General features: G+C 39.1%; 2 gene segments (V, D, J or C); one reads left to right on the forward strand and one right to left on the reverse strand.

The window, feature by feature from the left end:
• The first annotated feature begins 14,631 nt into the window (after nt 1-14,631).
• LOC137064927 (immunoglobulin kappa variable 1-9-like) lies at nt 14,632-15,091 on the forward strand. The segment is given in 2 exon segments: nt 14,632-14,680; nt 14,778-15,091. Coding segments are annotated over 2 exon segments (363 nt in total).
• A 2,635-nt stretch (nt 15,092-17,726) lies between these two features.
• On the reverse strand, nt 17,727-21,131 carry LOC137064374 (immunoglobulin lambda constant 7-like). The segment is given in 4 exon segments: nt 17,727-18,049; nt 19,168-19,219; nt 20,540-20,627; nt 21,097-21,131. Coding segments are annotated over 4 exon segments (498 nt in total).
• Between the last annotated feature and the right edge of the window lie 678 nt (nt 21,132-21,809).

The raw sequence follows: 21,809 nt of genomic DNA on the forward strand, positions 1-21,809 counted from the left end.
CAGCTCTAACTCTTCTTTTTCAGCTTTTATTCTAGCTGCTTCAAACTCAAGCTGTTGCATTTTCTTTAGCGCTGCAGCACGTTCGAGTAGGGCTGCATGTTCCGCTTCCTGTCTAGCTCTTGTTGACGATACTCGTGAAACAGCTGAGGTGCGACTTACTCGTGATCCACGTTGGCTGGCATGGCTAGCATCGCTGACATCCACCTGTGAAACGCTGTCATTTGGTTATCTTCTTGCAGTACACTTTCCACTGGCAGTATGGGTTCATGCTCAGCTGCAATCCAATTTTTAGTCCTTTTCATAAATCCTCTAATTGTTGCCCATTTAGGTTCGAACCAGTTCTCTTGATCGTGGCTTTTTTCATCTTCAGTCAAAAGATTTGCCACTTCGTTGTTGAGACGGTTAAACTCCTTTAGTGATGTTGCAAAATCATTTTCCATCATATTTTTCACACTTTGTACATTTTTAGCATCACTCATCATTGTCTCTAACACTTTTCTTTTGCTTGTCAGAGTTGCTAATGTTCTTCTTCTCTGTGCAATGCACCTCTGCAATCTCTCCTCTAATGCCTTCTCTGTCAGCTTATGTGACCTTCCCTGTTTCATTGTATCCTCGATACATCTATGTTCGTCTTCCTCAGCCATCTTACAAATTGCAGAGTTAATGCTCTAATTGTATGCAAACGTTTAAAGCACTTTCTTCAAATGTACTTTTCTTAATAAACCGAGTGCAAAACAACTTCTACAAGATCGCTATATAACTCCAAATTGGCTGAATCAGAGCCTGCTATCAGCATTTGTTTCACAGGGAGAAGTGGACATATTTTCGTTCTTTTCCAAACTCACTCAATATCTTCGTGCGTCCATATCGTGGCTTTACTTGACAATTCACACAGATAAGTAGTTTTTGTTACCGTATTTCTGTCTCCGTCTTCTGAAGAAAAAAAGTCCACACTTCAGCGCGCAGCGTCACTCTCTCAAACAGCGGTAAAAACTGCGGGCTCGTGCCGTTCCGCAGCAGCTCACTGAGCTTGTTTTCGGCGATAAAGTCCGATCCGCTGCTTCTTCTGACTAACAACCAGCTAGCCACGTCCACTTCGTTATCCAGATAATCCAGCGTAGCTTTGTATTAGCGAGTTTTTTGACTAATGTAATGGCACCAGTTGCTTTTAGTTCTTCTGTACCACCTTTTGAAGTCAGTCTAAATACAACCAGTATTTGAAACACGAGCAGACAACTGTCTTCTTTTTATATGTTTACTTCCAAACAAACAAAAATATACATAGACATGGTACGCACGGTCAAAAAACTGTGTTGCTTCCAACGTCTCTAACTTCAAACTAACACTACATGCAATCGCTACCGCTATGACGTAGTGATATCTGACTGGCAGCTCAAAATACTGAAATGTTATAGGATATAAAGATTACTAAATCTTGCATTTTAAACCAATACATTTCTTATTAGTTTTCATGAAATGGTTTATATTTATTTATTACTGTTTAAACTAAATTATTATTTCAAGTGAACTAGTCCTTATGTGGCTCTTACAGCCGCCATTGGATGATGATGAAAATTCTCTGATGATGAAAACTTTTTTTTTTTTAGAATGTATATGCACATGTGATACCTCCTTTTAGACATATTATGGTATGTGGAATTCATTTCTGATATTGTTATGACCATAGTGGGTGATTTTTGACCTTAAAAGGTCATGGTCAGGGTAATTTTCCTACTCTGAAGACCTTGGCCATAACTGCCATTATTAGAAATAAAAATTCTATTATTCTATTATTTCTATTATTAGAAATAAAAACCAGATGCAATAAGTCTAATTCTAAATTAGAGTCTAAATCTGACATTTAACATTAATTGCTAATATTTTAAGGATAATTTTTGTCATTGAAATGTCAACATAATTTTTCAATAACTAAATTAAGATTTTTTTTCTTTATAGTCACATTTTATTGTATTTTTTTTAAATTGTTTTAATTATAACAAGAAAAGAAGAGAAGAAACGTAACCATTATAAACATCTCCTTTTATTAAACTTTTATTTTAACTGTGTGTTAGTACAATGATATAAAATAAAAATACAAATTGGGTTCAAATAAAACTACATTGCAGTGACAGAAAAATTAAAATTACATTGTACCAAATTAACTAAAAGTGCACCATATAGTCTGCAGGCATATTAGTGGGATGGGTTTTTACAGGAGAATTTTTCACTTTTTCCATGGCAGAATACGGTGCATGAAACTCCAGCAGCACGACAGCCACATCGGCGATTTTCACACTTGCCTGCACACTTACATACTGTGAGCAGATTTGGTGGTAAGGGCTTCAGACATTTTGATGGCAGGAGTGTGCCAAAGTGTTCCTTCCATCCATGTTCCATTGGCTCTAGTCTTGCTTTGGGGTCCTTGGCTGTTGCAAGCAAGTGACATGCCGTATGAACCAGGAAAGCCCCTCGTTGGATGTGGCCTCTGATCACACTACTTGTGGGAGGGAGAGCATCAATTCCAGCACTTCCACTGCACTGTAAAAAATGATTTTATGGCAAAGTAAATAAAACAGGAAAAATTATGCATATTTTGCTAAGAATGATCTTGTCAAAGTGAAAACTCTAGAGGTTTAAGTAAAATCTAAACATGTACTCAATTTTTACTTGTAAATATTAGACATCCAACAGACAAGTCAATTTCACTTGTGACTTTCTGGCATATTTACACAAATTAATAAAGTACATGAAGCTATTTAAAAAAAATCTACGTTGAATTTACGTTGTCTTGGAGCAAGGAAGCTGCGCATGCGCGGAAAGAACCGCGACCGCTGAGGGCTTCTCCGATCTGCACTGCATGCAAGTCTCGTCCATGGTCTCGACAGGTCAGCAATAAACAGCATTATATTGTCGATTTTTATTTTTTATTCAGTAAATGTACCTTCATGCATGTACTTTCATGGACACGTCTGAGTAAACCGAGAGAACAAATCCTTAATTCGTGGTCAGGGTATATTTCTCATGTTGTGCATCGCATGCTAGCATTATTGTGAGGAAATGGCGACGAGAACCTCGTATTACATTAATGCAGGAAGTTTTAATGTTTCTTATCTGATTTGGTACGTTAGATAGTTATGATGACGTTTCGTTGAGTTCTTTTGATCATTTTTTAAACACGCTTTGCATTATGACATTCTGATCGACAGACTAAACAGCAAACAAATGTTAAACTCACAGACGCTCTGATGGGCTTGTTTTTATGTTAGAGATGTTTCTGCAGTTTCAAAATTATTTTCATCATCAAATTAGTGAAAGTAATGATGTGAATGCAAATATTAATATTAAATAAAATATGTGCTGTTTACTGGTTATTGTTTTTTTGTGTCTTTTTTCTTCATTTCAGAATATTTAGCATGTGCATCCAGTCCTTTGTGCATTTGACGTAAACTGGTTGCGAGGGACAGAAGTGAGAGACCAACTTAAGCCGGGTGCACACTGTGCGATTTTGGCCACGATTTGGCCGTCTGAGACAAATTTAGGAAATCCTAAAAGATTCCTCAGATCCTAGGCTAAAATCTGACGTCTTTGGTCGTTAGTTTGACATGTTCACCGGCCGCCGATTAATGAGCTCTGCGATCAAATTTTACCTCAGACGAAATTCTGGCAGTGTCAGAAGATTTGGCACAGAATCCTGCAGTGTGACTTCTCCTACGACAACAGTCAAATATCTCGGTTTTTCAAGACAAACTATGACCAAAACGAGAGCTAGAAATGTATTTGTAGCCAGTATTCAGTCCCGTGTGTAATGCAGCTCACTGTCACTGAACGCGTCATTCATTGATGATATAAAGCTCCGGGTGAGATTTCTTGCGCGCGTCCGTTTTTAGCGCGCCTTAACTATCGTGCAGTCTGACATTAATGACAACTGAGATCTTACAGTGTGACACGGGGATCATGTTCGTACAGTCTGACAAGGGACATTCGCAAAGGATTTTGAAAAATCGCACAGTGTGCAGGACCCTTTATGTTGTCCTGAAGTCTACTCGGTGGTACAGTTGATTTGGTGGCTTGGTTAAAGGTATAGTTCACCCAAAAATGAAAATGTGATGTTTTTCTGCTTACCCCTAGGGCATCCAAGATATAGGAGACTTCGTTTCTTCAGTTGAACACAGAATAATATGTTTAGCTCCAACCGTTGCAGTCTGTCAGTCATATAATGCATGTGAATGGAAACAAAATCCATAAGAGTTAATAAAATATGCACAGAGAAATCCATATCAAACCGACACATTGAGGTTCTAAGACACGAAACAGGTTTGTACGAGAAACCCAACAATATTTATATAATTTATTACGTCGAATGTGACGTCCTTCAGCACACGATCACTTGAGGTCAATGTACACAGTCTAGCGTAGAGATATGCGTGAGAGATCACTTCCGGTGCTCCGTGTCTTAGGACATCTTAGTTTTTGTGGAGAACTGTACCCTTGAGAAAACCTGTACCCTATCACATCTATAATGTTGTGTGTAACCTTTACATTTACACTTATTATTAGTTGTATTGTATATATACTAATACTCTTAGTATTAGTTGCATGCAAATTTCTTATGTTGTATTACAACATCTGAGTTGATAATGAGGGTTTAAATCTAAAATGGTTAAAAAATGTTTTTACATTTATACATCTGAATTTGTATTTCATGTCTTGTTTCATTGTTTAGTTTTAAATGCTTTCAAAATGTTTTGATAGAGATTAAGATGCTATCTTAAACATTTAATCCTGAGTGAAGCATTAGCTACATGTTTCTCTATGTGCTTATTTTTTATTTCTTGTCAATAAATTACCCTTAAATGCACATTGTCACAGTATTATTTTGTCACATTATAAAAGCAACATTTAATTTATTTTAAAATAACCAGCACTGCATAAAACAAGAAAACTGTATTAAAAGGATCAGTGATATAAATTAATATAAAATATGGTAATAAGCAGCACTGTATAAAACAAGTAAAATGCATTAAAAAGAGTCAATAGATTTACTTAATTATATTAACTACATCCAATTTGCAAGTAAAAATTTCTCAATAAAATTTAACAGGCCAAGCTATATGTACTTGTGCACTTTGTAAATTTTACTCAGCTTAGTTAAGTAAATTTACTTAATTTCCTTTGGTGTTAAATTTACTTGAAAAAATTTAGTGCAAAAACTTGCGAAATAAAAATTGAGTAAAGTCTACTTATTGTTTTTTTTCAGTGTGGTGTAGATTTCTACCCTGAAGTCATCTCAGCCAGCTCTGCATCTTGCTCTGTCAAAGTGTCTGCCTCTCCAAAGTTGGTTAAGTATTGGACTGGGTCAAAAGCTATAGCAGTATGTTTAGTCCCTACCTTGCTCATACAGTCATCTCCAGTCAGGATATGTGCTTTAATCACTGTCTTTGACAGTGACGCTCCAAGACGAGAGACTGCTTGATGGAGTGCAAGCATTCGCCGCTTCTCACGAGTGCCACACTGCTGCCAGATCTCCTTCATCCCAAGTGCTTGGAAGTATGGGCTGTAGTGGAGAAGCAATGCAAAGGTATCTGTGTCATTGGAGACTATAACAACTCTCTTGCACTGCTTTACACGAACAGCCCACTGAACATGCACCAGCAACCTGGCATCAGCCTCCTCAATCCAGTTCAAGAGGTCTGGGATCTCTTCACCACCAGCTGCCTTTGCTGGTAGTAACTCATCATCAATGACAATAGAGCTGACAATGACAGTAGCATTGGCACTGGCTCGATTGGACACCATATCTCGAGCTAACAGTTGGAGATTCTGCTTGTTCTCCTCAGATGCCCAGAACTTGTCAAGTTGCTGAGGGATGGGTGTGTGTCTGTTCATATCAATGATGTTAATGCATGTTGTTGAGTCAATGCAGTCGACTTTTCCAGGAGTAACTCCCGAGTGAATAAATTTAATCATTTTCTCTTCTACATCTGCAATCTCCACCTCACTCCACTTTCTCTTCATAGGAACTAATGACAAGAAAACTACATTAATTGCACTGCATGTGTTGTAGGTGCAAGACTGGATTACAACCCCAAATCAGAAAAAGTTGGGACAGTTTGGAAAATGCAAATAAAAAAAAGAAAGTAGTGATTTCTAAATTTACTTTGACTTGTATTTCATTGCAGACAATATGAACACAAAATATTTCATGTTTTGTCTGGTCAACTTCATGTCATTTGTAAATATGCATCCTTTCCTGTCATTCAGACCTGCAACACATTTCAAAAAAAGTTGGAACAGGAGCAATTTAGGGCTAGTAATGAGGTAAAAGGGTTAAATAATGATGTGATTTGAAACAGGTGATGTCAACAGGTGATTGATCCAAGAAAGGTCTAATCCTTTAGGAGCAAATATGAGCAGAGGATCGCCAGTTTGCCAACAAATATGTGAGAAAATTATTGAAATGTTTAAAAACAATGTTCCTCAAAGAAAGATAGGAAGAGATTTGGATATTTCACATTCAACAGTGCCTAACATAATTACAAGATTCAAGGAATCTGGAGAAATTTCAGTGCGTAAAGGACAAGGCCGCAAGCCTAAGCTGAACAGCCGTGATCTCCGATCCCTCAGGCGGCACTGCATCAAGAATCGTCATTCATCTAGAAGCGATTTCACCACATGGGCTCAGGACTACTTTGGCAAACCTTTGTCAAGTACCACAATACGTAGTTACATCCACAAATGCCAGTTAAAACTGTACTGTGCCAAAAGGAAGCCTTATGTTAACAGTGTCCAGAAGCGCCGTCGACTTCTCTGGGCTCGGAGGCATCTGGGATTGACCATCACACAGTGGAAATGTGTACTGTGGTCAGATGAATCAGTATTTCAGGTATTTTTTGGGAGGAACGGACGCCGTGTGCTCCGGACCAAAGAAGAAAAGGATCATTCAGACTGTTACCAGCAACAAGTCCAAAAGCCAGGGTCTGTCATGGTATGGGGTTGTGTCAGTGCACTTGGCAAAGGTAACTTGCACTTCTGTGAAGGCACCATTAATGCTGAAAAGTACATAGAGATTTTGGAGCATAATATGCTGCCTTCAAGAAGATATCTTTTCCAGGGACGTCCATGCATATTTCAACAAGACAATGCAAAACCACATTCTGCACACATTACAAACTCCTGGCTGCGGAGGAAGAGGGTACGGGTACTTGACTGGCCTGCCTGCAGTCCCGACCTGTCTCCAATAGAGAATGTGTGGCGCATTTTGAAGCGCAAAATGCCACAACGAAGACCCCGTACTGTTGCCCACCTTAAGACTTGTTTGCAGGAAGAATGGGACAAAATTACACCTGAAACATTTCATCACTTGGTGTCTTCAGTCCCTAAATGTCTTTTAAGTGTTGTGAAAAGAAATGGCAACATTACAAAGTGGTAAATGCTTAACTGTCCCAACTTTTTTTGAAATGTGTTGCAGGTCTGAATGACAGGAAAGGATGCATATTTACAAATGACATGAAGTTGACCAGACAAAACATGAAATATTTTGTGTTCATATTGTCTGCAATGAAATACAAGTCAAAGTAAATTTAGAAATCACTTCTTTTTTATTTTATTTGCACATTCCATACTGTCCCAACTTTTTCTGATTTTGGGGTTGTATTTTTATACTATTCTTTATGATGTTGTTGAGCTTTTATAAATAAAGCAAATAAAAACTATTACTGGACAGGTTCCTTACCTGATGTTACTTTCATGACCTCCCGTGTCCTCTCTGGAGATCCTTTAGAAACACAATCATATACATTTCTAAATCAAACTACCAATTACTGATAGGCTGTTTGGGGGAATTCTTGATATTCTGATTGCATTAAACATTGATCTGCCTGTTCATACGTCTTACCTTCATTCGTGTTTACTGGCCTGCTGCTATTCACTCCTGATGTGCCTGCTTGATGGCATGACTTAATTTTTATTTAACTAATGGAAATGACAAACATCTTTAAAAAATGTGTTTACAAATCTTTACCTGGCCCACTTGATGTCACATCATGAATGATCTGACAGTTCTGTTTCACTCTCCATCCCATCATCAGGCTCAACACACTCTGAAATATAGTCTTAGTATTCAGAGATAAGATATGCACAGATTCTTCAAAAGTCACTAGGACACGCTTGACAGGTAGTTTAAACTCGATTAACAGGTTACATACCTGTTGGATTGATGTTGATCTGGTCAAGACCTTTCCCTCTGAATTCGTTAAGCCTTCCCTGCTCCATTGCCATCAAGACTTTGGTGATTTTTGCCAGCTGGAGTGGTCTCTCTGGTAATCTGTAATATTTCCTGTGGATACGAATATCATGTCCCAGGAAATCAGCAAGTTGGTCAATTTCGGTGTCGTTCATGTTAAGAACTCTGGACATTGTAGAGATGTGTTTGTGCAACTTGGTGGACGATAGGGCTTTTGGACATTTATCACCACACTCCATGGCAAAGCAGCGCAGGCAGTCTGATCCACGAAATGATGTCTCGCAGCCTGGGATTGCAAACATGTAGATGTTCTCCTTCAGAACTCTGCAAACTTCACGTGTTTTGACCAGCAACTCCATGGATTTGATCATTTCCGGTGCCAAAAGTACATTTTCCTTCCGCGCTTTCCACGGATTTCTACACGCCGTAAGTACTTGCATAGTGCTTGTTCAACTTCTGAGAGAGAGTCAGCAATATCAATATTTAAAGTAGAGTTGTCTCGAGATTCGAATGATTGTACTGGCATCAGACAGGCTTCCCCTTGCCTTTTTCTGTTGAAGATGATCATTTGTGCAAGAGTGACTTTGGCCAGTTTTGCCCAGGTCTTGGTGTTCGGTGCATTAAAAAGTGTGCTGTAGTATTCTTGCTGTTTCTCCTTTAAATATTTATGGAGTTTCTTGACATCATCTGCAAAAGGCAAGATCAGTGGAGCGTTGTACCTTTTTCCTTCCAGGGTATTGTGAGCATGACATGAGATCATCTCCCTCCAGCGTGTCTGATAGATGTGTTTGAAGTCCTCTGCTTTTTGAACCTTTGTTGTGTCACCGCAGATCCTTGCATCACAACTTACAATGTCTGCAACCTTCATGAGGCTCTGACCAAGTTTCTTGGCTAGCGTTGGCACCACTATCTTATTTGTCTCACACTGAAAGCCTGTAACAGCTTTAACTGCATTAACTGTGTGTTGGAAGTTGGCTGGATCAATGTATTCCTCAAGGGATTTGAGAGGGGACACCTGCCTTCCTTTCCAAACTAGTCTCCCTAACTCATGCATTTTCTGACGGATCAGTTCATGATCAGAACGCCGGTGTCCCATGATGTATTTCTGCTCGCCATACTTGAGAATACAATGGTCACTCTTTATGAGATCTAGCACTTCACCTTGTTTCATGTCTCTGATAAGTTTCCACAGTCCCTTGCTAACTCCTTCCTAAACAGGTTGCGTAAAGGCACAAATCGATTGGGCTCGAGTTTTACCAGGTTTTGAAAGAACACCTCGAAGTGGGCACCTTTTCATGTTTCCAAAGAAATCATTTTTGAAAAGTCCTTGGCAATTTGCACAATGAAAGAATTTATTTGTATTGACATTTGGAGAACTCGCTTGTTTACATGGAACAATGACACCTTTTCCCTTTCTAATGACATCTACATTGTGTGCTCTGTCCCCCTGTTTCCTTAGTATAGTCAGTTGGAGCTTTCTTTCCTTGGAGTTCTTTGGAGATGAAATGGCCTTAGCGACTTCAGATTGATCTTTATGAACAAGTTCCAGATGCCTGCCGATTTTGGATTGTGGTTTCTCACAAAAGAGACAGTAATGTTTTTTGGTGTATCTTCTAGATCCGTCAGTCTTTTGACTGTGCATGACTGTAAGTGAAGTTTTGAGCTTTCCCCAGATGTGTCAGATTCAGAGTTCCGGTTTCTAGGTCCCCTGTATGTTTTTCTTGTTCCATCTTTAACAGCAGGACTGGCCATGGTGGCAGCATTTTTCTTTAAAGGGTTACTTCAGCGATTAGCATATGGCTTTGTATCAGTAGAAACCCTATAGAATATTAAAAGATCATACTTTTACCTCAGCTGTCATGACGAGAGCTCATTCAGCTCATCAGGAATGTATGTAATTTGACTCCCGCTGCGTTTGTGCTGACACTTCCTCAGCGGCTAAATCACATATTGAACAGACACGTTCAGTTTTTAATTGTAGTGTCTGTTCTCTAATTGAACTGATTTTATGAAAATGAACGCGGTCGCGGTGGGAAAGTGAAAGTGATCCAGTAATCCAGTAGCGGTGGCTTTGGGAGTGGCCTCATAGGGCAGCGAAGCATTCTGGGAATTGTTGTCTTTCATCCCCATGAGACAAAAATACATTTTCTGTTTTTTCTCAGTCTAGAAAGCACCAAATTAAAACAATATTTCACATTTCTACTACATTAATGACCCAGTTTAAATACAGATTCATCTTCCCAGCGCTGAAGTGCCCCTTTAATATACTGCCTCCCTCTGAGCTGGTCTCACTTTCACAATCTGACCCTGGCACATATTCATCCTCTGTTATTTCCATGCTGCTTAGTGAGTCTTCAGAATCATATCAAAGCATTTGTTTTTTAAACTGAAATCAGAATTCAGCAAATTAAATGTCCTAAATACAAGTTCTGTGTCACTGAAACAGAACTACAATATCTCCCAATGTCTGTAGAATAAAAGTATTTCCTTCTAACATCCACAAAAATACCCTATATTTTAAACTGCTAAAAAAATGTATAAGCAAGCATTTTTGTTACATGCACGCAATTACACTAGTTTAATATCAAATTGCATGAATAAATGCTAAATTAAATGCAAGTTATCAAGTATGAATGGGTCTAAAGTATCAAACAAACATTTAAAGGGTTGCCTTTGAACCCGTTACAAAAACTAGTCAAGATAAAATTAATGAAATCTCCAAACTTTTATGAACTGTGGCCATCATCTATAATTTTTTACATTGGGATTGGAGTGGGACATTCCCATCTTCTGCAGAGCTGGACTCTGTGTCCATGTGGTTTTGGAATGCAACCTGTAATCAGTCAAACATGACAAATATAAAGGAAGAAGGTATTGAGAATTTTACACAAATTATATTAGCAACAAAGGAGCCCCCATAAGGACAGTTAAAATACAGGTCAATGTCCCCAAAAGCCATCATAAATACTCATCACTGCCTATGAGGTTAAAGTGCCGACCAAACTTTCAGGTTTGTTTAAAAGGTGTTTGTATCCATCGTTTGTGGTAAGTCGTTTAAAATGTAGAAATCTATATAATTATATTACAATTTGTCATTCATAACTCACGAACAGGGTTGGGACAAAGCCTGTAATAATGCCATCCTCGCATCGTTCTTTCAAACACATTCTGATAAACATTGTTGATGGGAAATAATTATTACTACAGTATAATGTATACTGTGCAGCTCTGAAGATAAATGGTTCTAAAACAACTTGTCTTATTACCTGTGTGTCTGTTGGTGAGGGGATCACAGAATCTCCTGCTGGTTGAGTGATTGGATGTGATTCTGGGCCCAGCTAAAAATCTTTCGGATCACCAGTACAGAATCGAGAACCGTTTCTATCGGACACGTTCGATCTTTCGGATCACCAGTACAGAATCGAGAACCGTTTCTATCGGACACGTTCGATCTTCCGGATCCCCAGTACAGAATCGAGAACCGTTTCTATCGAACACGTTTGATCTTTCGGATCAGCGGTACAGAATCGAGAACCGTTTCTATCGGACACGTTTGATCTTTCGGATCAGCGGTACAGAATCGAGAACCGTTTCTATCAGACACGTTCGATCTTTCGGATCACCGGTACAGAATCGAGAACCGTTTCTATCGAACACGTTTGATCTTTCGGATCAGCGGTACACAATCAAGAATCGTTTTTATCGGATACGTTCAATCTTTCGGATCACCAGTACAGAATCGAGAACCGTTTCTATCGGACACGTTCGATCTTCCGGATCCCCAGTACAGAATCGAGAACCGTTTCTATCGAACATGTTTGATCTTTCGGATCAGCGGTACAGAATCGAGAACCGTTTCTATCAGACACGTTCGATCTTTCGGATCACCGGTACAGAATCGAGAACCGTTTCTATCGAACACGTTTGATCTTTCGGATCACCGGTACAGAATCGAGAACCGTTTCTATCGAACACGTTTGATCTTTCGGATCAGCGGTACACAATCAAGAATCGTTTTTATCGGATACGTTCAATCTTTCGGATCATCAGTACAGAATCGAGAACCGTTTCTATCGGACACGTTCGATCTTCCGGATCCCCAGTACAGAATCGAGAACCGTTTCCATCGGACACGTTCGATCTTTCGGATCACCGGTACAGAATCGAGAACCGTTTCTATCGGACACGTTCGATCTTTCGGATCACAGGTACAGAATCGAGAACCGTTTCTATCGGACACGTTTGATCTTTCAGATCAGCGGTACAGAATCGAGAACCGTTTCTATCGGACACGTTTGATCTTTCGGATCACCAGTACAGAATCGAGAACCGTTTCTATCGGACACGTTCGATCTTCCGGATCCCCGGTACAGAATCGAGAACCGTTTCTATCGGACATGTTCGATCTTTCGGATCATCGGTACAGAATCGAGAACCGTTTCTATCGGACACGTTCGATCTTTCGGATCACCGGTACAGAATCGAGAACCGTTTCTATCGGACACGTTCGATCTTTCGGATCACCGGTACAGAATCGAGAACCGTTTCTATCGGACACGTTCGATCTTTCGGATCCCCGGTACAGAATCGAGAACCGTTTCTATCGGACACGTTCGATCTTTCGGATCCCCGGTGCAGAATCGAGAACCGTTTCTATCGGACACGGTCGATCTTTCGGATCACCAGTACAGAATCGAGAACGGTTTCTATCGGACACGTTCGATCTTTCGGATCAGCAGTACAGAATCGAGAACCATTTCTATCGGACACGTTCGATCTTTCGGATCACCAGTACTGAATCGAGAACCATTTCTATCGGACACGTTTGATCTTTCGGATCACCAGTACAGAATCGAGAACTGTTTCTATCGGACACGTTCGATCTTTCGGATCCCCAGTACAGAATCGAGAACCGTTTCTATTGGACACGTTTGATCTTTCGGATCAGCAGTACAGAATCGAGAACCGTTTCTATCGGACACGTTCGATCTTTCGGATCACCGGTACAGAATCGAGAACCGTTTCTATCGGACACGTTCGATCTTCCGGATCCCCGGTACAGAATCGAGAACCGTTTCTATCGGACATGTTCGATCTTCCGGATCACCGGTACAGAATCGAGAACCGTTTCTATCGGACACGTTCGATCTTTCGGATCACCGGTACAGAATCGAGAACCATTTCTATCGGACACGTTCGATCTTTCGCATCACCGGTACAGAATCGAGAACCGTTTCTATCGGACACGTTCGATCTTTCGGTTCAGCAGTACAGAATCGAGAACCGTTTCTATCGGACATGTTTGATCTTTCAGATCACCAGTACAGAATCGAGAACCGTTTCTATCGGACACGTTCGATCTTTCGGATCACCAGTAGAGAATCGAGAACCGTTTCTATCGGACACGTTCAATCTTTCGGATCACCAGTACAGAATCGAGAACCATTTCTATCGGACACGTTTGATCTTTCAGATCACCAGTGCAGAATCGAGAACCATTTCTATCGGACATGTTTGATCTTTCAGCTCTCCAGTACAGAATCGAGAACCATTTCTATCGGACATGTTTGATCTTTCAGATCACCAGTACAGTGCTACAGAAAATGTAGAATGATTTTTTTAACTAAAGTACATACAATTATAAACTGCAAAAAAAAAATGTAAAAGTGATCATTTTTGTTATGTGCATTTTTAATTTGGCGGAGAGACTGTTCTTCCTTTGTTTGTTATGAAAAATTAGGACAATATAATATTGAGATCATTATAAAAACTTCAATTTAAGAACATTTTCAAAATACACTCAAAATGTTGCAAGTAAAATGTTCTTGTAACTTGTCACATTAGAAGAACATTTATAAAGAACATTGAACATCTCATCTCTCAATGATATCCTCAAAACAGTTTCCTAATGTGGCGGAGAGAATGTTGTTATTATGAAACTTTGACAATGTTTTTTTAAGATCATTGTACAACTTGTTACCTCAGAAACATTACTAAAACATCCTTTGAATGTTGCAGTTAAAATGTTATATCTTGGTTTGCATTTAACGCTATAGGAACATTTTTTAAATGAGAAAACATTCTTAAAATATTCATTAAACATTATATTCAAATATATTCTTCAGAACATTAACCAAACTTTAGGGAATGTTAGCCAAACTTCTGAGAACGTTCCCTGCTAGCTGGGATTATTCTTAAAGTGAAATCTTCAATGTCTAGTGTGTGTGAGTGTGTTCTGAGCTCAAGCTGTTGTAAATCCTGCCCACTTCTTTGCATTGTCAGCACATGCTTCAGTCTGAGAGTGTTTATAGTGCTGTGAGTTTAACACTTCATGACTGAGAGCAGAACAGAACACAATCTTCATCATCACACAAGACACAAGAACAACAATGAACACCATCATCATCTTCATCTGGACCATTTCACTCTTTATTCAAGGTAAGACAAACATGTTGACTCTGGTTTTGGTGTTCTTGTAAAAGTAGATGATGATAGTAGTTTTAAACACTGATTGATTTTCTTATCTCTTCTTCAGGATCCAGAGGAATCACTCTGACTCAACCTGAAGTTAAAACTGTCCAACAGGGTCAAACAGCTTCAATAGAGTGTCATATGGATGTAGGACTAACCTCTAATGACTTATTCTGGTATCAGCAGAAACCTGGAGAAGCTCCTAAACTCCTGATTTCTTACATAAGAACCCTTCAGTCAGGAACTCCATCTAGATTCAGTGGCAGTGGATCTTACTATGGCAGTGATTTCACTCTGACCATCAGTGGAGTCCAGACTGAAGATACAGGAGATTATTACTGTCTGAGTTTACACAGTGGTCCAGTGTTCACACAGTGATAAAGAGTCGTACAAAAACCTGTGTCAGTCAGACGTCACAGTGACTGCACTGATACAGCTGAGAGATACTGCAGCTGCTGATGGACCATCACACACAACACAATGGGGGATCAAACCTTTCACACACTTTATTTAGTTATTATGATGGAAATAAACATGTAACACAATCTTATATCTCTTATTAAAATGTGGAGAAAATACGAGTGGTGAGGATCAGAAAGGGCTTTATTTATCAACTATCCAGTGCAGGACACAATAACAGTAGTGTTTTTAATTATGCAGGCTTTCTCATCCGCTATTGACGCTTGCTGGTTGGTGTGAGATGCATTCTGGGATACCGGTCTGTCTGAAGTCCACACAAGTCTCCTCTCGATGCGTCCTCGATAAAAGGGACGGATCAAGAACTCCTCCGGGAATTTACATTAACATTACATTAATGCATTTGGCAGACACTTTTATCCAAAGCGACTTACATTGCATTTTAAGGTACACATTTTTTCAATTTGTGATGGCCCACGATGCAGCCACACATCAATGAGCGGTAATGTCGCACTCACCCTCACACTGCTTAGTTAGTTTATAGGGTAGTATTTCTGTTCTTTCACTAAATGATTCAGTATTTATAATTTTCAGCTCGATAATGAAACACTTAATGTTTCAGTTAGATATTTATTTGCGGTTGTAGTACATCATTTGGGGGTTGTACACGCAATAATATTGATTTCTTTGAGTTTAAGTTACCATTGAGCTGCGGTGAGTCGGCGCTGCTGGTGGTGAGCGGGGACTTCCGGTACGCTGTCCGTGCAGGCAAAGGTCCGGCCTGCTGCTTCGTCTGCCGTTTTGGTTCCGCTTGCCACTACCAATCAACAGATAGACTGTGGGGGGGGGATGGGATGTTTGATATTAGGTTTATTAAGAAAATGTCTTGTTTCTTTCCTTTGGTTCTATATTGATGTAAGAGCAGTTTAGGTTTATTTTGATCATTGGCCTGGCCTGTGAATTTGGATTGTATTTAGATTTAAGTTTGTGGTTTGTCTCCCCTCCCCCCTGTGTGTTTAATATGGATTAGTCCACTGGTATAAATGTGGCCCAAATGTTCTCTTTGGAGGTCAGTTCAGGTTGGTTTCAAATATATTAAGTTATTTGAGTTTAGTTTTGTTCTGTTGACCTCCTTTATAGGCCGAAATATTTTATTTAATTATTTTGACTTAAGTTTCTTTTGTTTTGAATCTTTCTGTAACAGCTTGGATTGATTAAATATTCTTTTGGAAACAATTTTTTTATGATTTGCCTCTCTTTGACTGTTCGGTCCCTAACACAATTCTTGCTTTCCCTGGGAATCGAACCCATGACCTTAGCATTGCTAGCGCCACACTCTACTGGTTGAGCTACAGGGAATGACAATTATTACAAGTTATGAATACAAATACAATATGAATGTGTTTGAATGTATTTCATCTGCCGGGATGAAAGAAATGATATCATTACATGAGGACGTAAAAGAACTGGTGATCTGTTTGTTTTAACCAGGTTCACTGAAACGAACTGTCCGAAAGAACCGGTTTGCGGAAAAAAACCGAACTTCCCATCACTAAACACGAGTACAGACAAGAACACATATTGAGAAACGGCCACTGTCTCCATCCGTGTGTGTGTGCGTGTGTGTGTGTGTGTGTGTGTGTGTGTGTGTGTGTGTGTGTGTGTGTGTGTGTGTGTGTGTGTGTGTGTGTGTGTGTGTGTGTGGACTTTCATCAGAAGTTCAGTGCTGATCCAACACACTTTAAACACTGAAATATCAACCTCAACCAAAATGATGGTTTGGATCAAAACTCAACATTGTATCAATGTCACCATGATATCAGGAACCACACAATCACACACAACACTGATCACAGCACACACACTAATAACACTATATCATTACAATCAACATCAATCTGTGTTTATGAAGAGAATGAGTCAGTGTTTTAATATGATCATCATGTTTTAGGTGTAATATATGATCCCTGTCAATCAAACTGAACAGACTGCATTCAGTCACTTCTGCTGTCTGGACGAGATGCTTTCCATTTGACCACAGAAAGATTTACATTCTTACACAATTACTGTCACAACGGCTGATTCTTGATTTGAGATCATGATTTTAATGATTTGAATTATATTTGTATATATTAAAGTTCAGCCCCTTCTGTAAATGTAAATGTGTAGCAGAAGTGAAAGTGGTCTGTTCCAGTCCAGATCCTGTAACCAATCAAAGAGTGAGACTGAAAATCCCATTTGCATTGTCAGGGTGGAGTGATTGTGATCCTCTCAGAATAGAGCAGCTCTGTCTCCAGAGACCATGTTCAAACCCCAAGAGCTTTATTTGACATTTACTGCTACATCAACCTTCTGAAAAGCACCTGCATCTTCATCTGTTAGTTGAATGATGTTGTCAGACACAAAGTGAACTTGTTGAGAAGCTTTATTGAATGTTGCAGCAAACACAGCAGATTGAAAGATCACACAGTGCTTTGACACACGCGAGCTCTCTTTCAGTATTGAGTTGTAAATCACTACAGCTGCAGCACTAGACTCATGTGAATCCTGCCTGACACAGGACACTCAGATACGGCTCATCTTCAGGAGAGAAACATCAGCACTCAGAGCTCTTGTGGAACGAGACCTCATGAGGAGGAGCTCCATCATGTGTTACTCTGCAGACGTACACCTCTCCCTCTTCCCAGCGTGCTTTGCTGAGGGTCAGGACGCTACTGCGGCTGTAGCGGCCATCGTCCTGCTGGCTCTCTGCGCTGGTCAGAACCCCCTCGGTGACCTCTGACCCGTCCAGTGTCCAGCTCACCAGCGCCCCCTGTGGAGAGTAAGAGCTGAGCAGGCAGAGCAGTGCGGCTGAGTCTCCAGAGATCTGCAGAGAAGAGGGCGGCAGCAGAGACACTGAGGGCTTCACTGTGGGACCAGCTGCAGGAGACAAACACAACACATTCACAAACACAAAGAACACACACTGCACTTTCATTCACAGCATTTCAACAGCAGGACAAATCACACTCACAATCTGATCCTTCATGTCCTTCAACATCACTACAGCTGATATATATATATATATATATATACAATATACAAACGACACAATCACTATATACATTTACATCAAACCTCATCAATCAAACTGAACATTGTAATACACCGACTGATTTCATTACAGCAGTTTTTAACTCACAACATAAAGTTCTTACATTTTACTGAGATATTCAACTCAATTTCAAACAGAATTAAAAGTCACACATAAATTGTGTTTGTATTATAAAGCACTGAATTATAATCACAACATGAGCAAAAGAGATTCAGTATCATTGACTGAACGACAGAAAGTACAACATTTACATTCTGATGTCAAATCTCTTTTCTCCATGTATGATATCTACAATAAAAGATGAACTATATATGAACTCAGTGTAGAAATAAATGAAGGAAAACAAACCTGTAATAAACTCAATAAACTCATAGTGAGACGCTTTATGGAAATATGTTTAGATTTTGTTGTTGAAAGGAATAATGCCGTTCTTCTGAATGTATAAACATGACAATATCATTGATTCAGATTAAATAATTATTACACAATATCAGAAACACTTAAAGCCTTTACACACAATGCATTATAAAAGTATTTAATGCATTAATTATGAATTGTTAAACACATTATAATGCATGTATGATCTCATGAATAATTGTAACCACAGTTATAACACATTATAATATTATCTATTCATTGTTACACCTTTAGAAATTATAATACATTAAAACTCACGACAAACAACCAATTTCAGACGCAACAAGGAATTTGCAAATATTATAATGCATTTGAACTTTGGCTACAATTATTCATGAAAAGATATAAGGCATTATAATCTCCATTATGAATATCTTTATAATGCATTATACATAAAGGCTTCAAGTAAAGTTTCAGCACAATATCTAATAATCATTATCATTAATAAATGTTGTTCTTGTTTCGACTGTAAAACACTTTCTGAAATCTAAACTGTATTTTTAAATAAGGAATTAAAAAGACTTACATTTAATCACCAGTTTGGTTCCTCCACCGAATGTCCACCACAGTGATACAATCTAATGAAACGCTCGTACAAAAACCTCTATTCCACTCGAGTGAACACACACTCCAGCAGAGAGAGAGAAACAACACTTCAACACACTGATATTAGAAGCTCCTCAGCTCTTCTCAACACTCACTCATTCAGATTGACTCAATGATTTCTGATATAACACTGTTTAAAGAAATATATTTGATGAGCTGTGACCTCTGAGGTGACCTTTGACCTCTTTGATCATGGATGATGTTGTGGAGTTTCTCATAATGATGCTTCTGTTCTTCATATGCAGCTCAATCTTCAGGATTGACAGAAAAACCTGCTGCTTCAGACTTCAATCTTCAGTGAAAATCTGCTCAAATCATGAGTTTATTGAATATTATAGCCAAAGTCAATAGAAAGTGTCAACAATGGAAATAGAAAAGGTATTTTGCATGTTCTCCACAGTCAAGCATGTTTTCATATTCAAGGTCTGTTCTAAAAGTATCTGGACTGGTTATGAATCTCCACACAAGATCATGAAACGTGAACAAGCTCTAATATGTCTCCATCTTTAACAGCCTGTTTCTTCTCCATCTGATGATTTCAGACACATGAGGCTTCATGATAGATGGAGTGACACCATGAACTCTGATTAGAGATTCACAATCAGTCCTGATACTTTCTGAACAGACTCATGATTCATGATCTGACTTTAGTGATGGCGGTTCATCTAGTGGAAGTGTAGCAGTGATGATGGTCACATGACTGAATATGGACACAGAGATGGACGTTCATCTGCACATCCTCAGTGTCTCAGGAGTCACAATACAAATAAAACTACTGAACTAACTCAAATAACATTAGTCAGAATGGAAATGATCATTGTGTAACTCTAGTGTGTGTGAGTGTGTTCTGAGCTCAAGCTGTTGTAAATCCTGCCCACTTCTTTGCATTGTCAGCACATGCTTCAGTCTGAGAGTGTTTATAGTGCTGTGAGTTTAACACTTCATGACTGAGAGCAGAACAGAACACAATCTTCATCATCACACAAGACACAAGAACAACAATGAACACCATCATCATCTTCATCTGGACTCTCACTCGCTTTGCTCAAGGTTTGTATAAAAATATTCATAATGATTAATAATTTTAAAAAATTCGAATATATTATTTTATTTTATCTTTTCTTTCAGAGTGTAGAGGACAGTACACAGTAACTCAGAGTCCATTAATAACAGCTCAACCAGGACAAGACGTCAGAATAAACTGTAAAACCAGCAGTAGTGTGTATGGTAGCAATCATTTAGCCTGGTACTCACAGAAACCTGGAGAAGCTCCTAAACTCCTCATATATTACGCAACAACCCGTTATACTGGAACTCCATCTAGATTCAGTGGCAGTGGATCTGGCAGTGATTTCACTCTGACCATCAGTGGAGTCCAGACTGAAGATACAGGAGATTATTACTGTCAGAGTTTACACTATCCAAACAGTCAGTGGGTGTTCACACAGTGATAAAGAGTCGTACAAAAACCTGTGTCAGTCAGACGTCACAGTGACTGCACTGATACAGCTGAGAGATACTGCAGCTGCTGATGGACCATCACACACAACACAATGGGGGATCAAACCTTTCACACACTTTATTTAGTTATTATGATGGAAGTGAACATGTAACACAATCTTATATCCCATAATTAGTCTCTGTTTCAGACTCTCTCCCCCTCATACATTCACACAAACACAGCTGCTCACAGACGTGACCTGTTTTCTGAATCCAGCGTATCATTAATAGTTTTGTGGATTGAACTCTTGGAGCTCTTCCTCTCTAACCGAGTCAAGGACGATCTCAGCAGTCCAGAGGCTTCAGACACTGACAGTGTTTCATTATAAACTGATGAACATGAACAAACCTCATCTCTCCATTAGTCCAACTCTTCTGACTCATTTCAGAGAATAAAGTGTCAGACAGTGAAACTCATATTTGCATCATCAGGTGATTGTGTTCCTCTCAGAATAGAGCAGCTCCATCAGCAGATGTTCAGCGTCCTCACAGGAGCTTCATGTTACTGGAATCCACTACTTCTCTTCTTTCTGGAGATATACTGGCCTTACAAACTAGACAATAAACTCTAATGTTTCTGTGGAAGACACACAATTACTGACATTCATCTCCTTTACACAGAACATTACAAATGTAATTTTGCTGAGTCATGAAAATCATCACCACAGTGTCACTTCATCACATCTCAAATGTCTAGTTGTTTAATAGCATTTTTTCACGGAAATTACATGTTTGAGATTTTCCTCAGTTCTGCCAAGGCTAATTTAACACACAAATAAACCAGATTTTTAAACTTTTCCACACAGCCTAATGATAAATGAAGCATACGAATTCTGATATTTGACTTTTCTTTATTTTCATCACTCGTGTCTCAGATTTCCTCTCGAGTATCTTCACGGACATCTGTTGTCTTCTTCTGATTGTTCGGTGTGTTGGAAATATTATATACTTTAATAATATAAAGTCTCTTTCTGGTACAAGGGCAAAATAATTCAATCTCTGCAGAAATTATTAACTCTGGACTATTGTAGACTATTGTAACTCTTTGTATATCGGATTACC

The sequence above is a fragment of the Pseudorasbora parva genome, chromosome 25 (genome assembly GCF_024679245.1).
Source record: "Pseudorasbora parva isolate DD20220531a chromosome 25, ASM2467924v1, whole genome shotgun sequence".
NCBI lineage: Eukaryota > Metazoa > Chordata > Actinopteri > Cypriniformes > Gobionidae > Pseudorasbora > Pseudorasbora parva.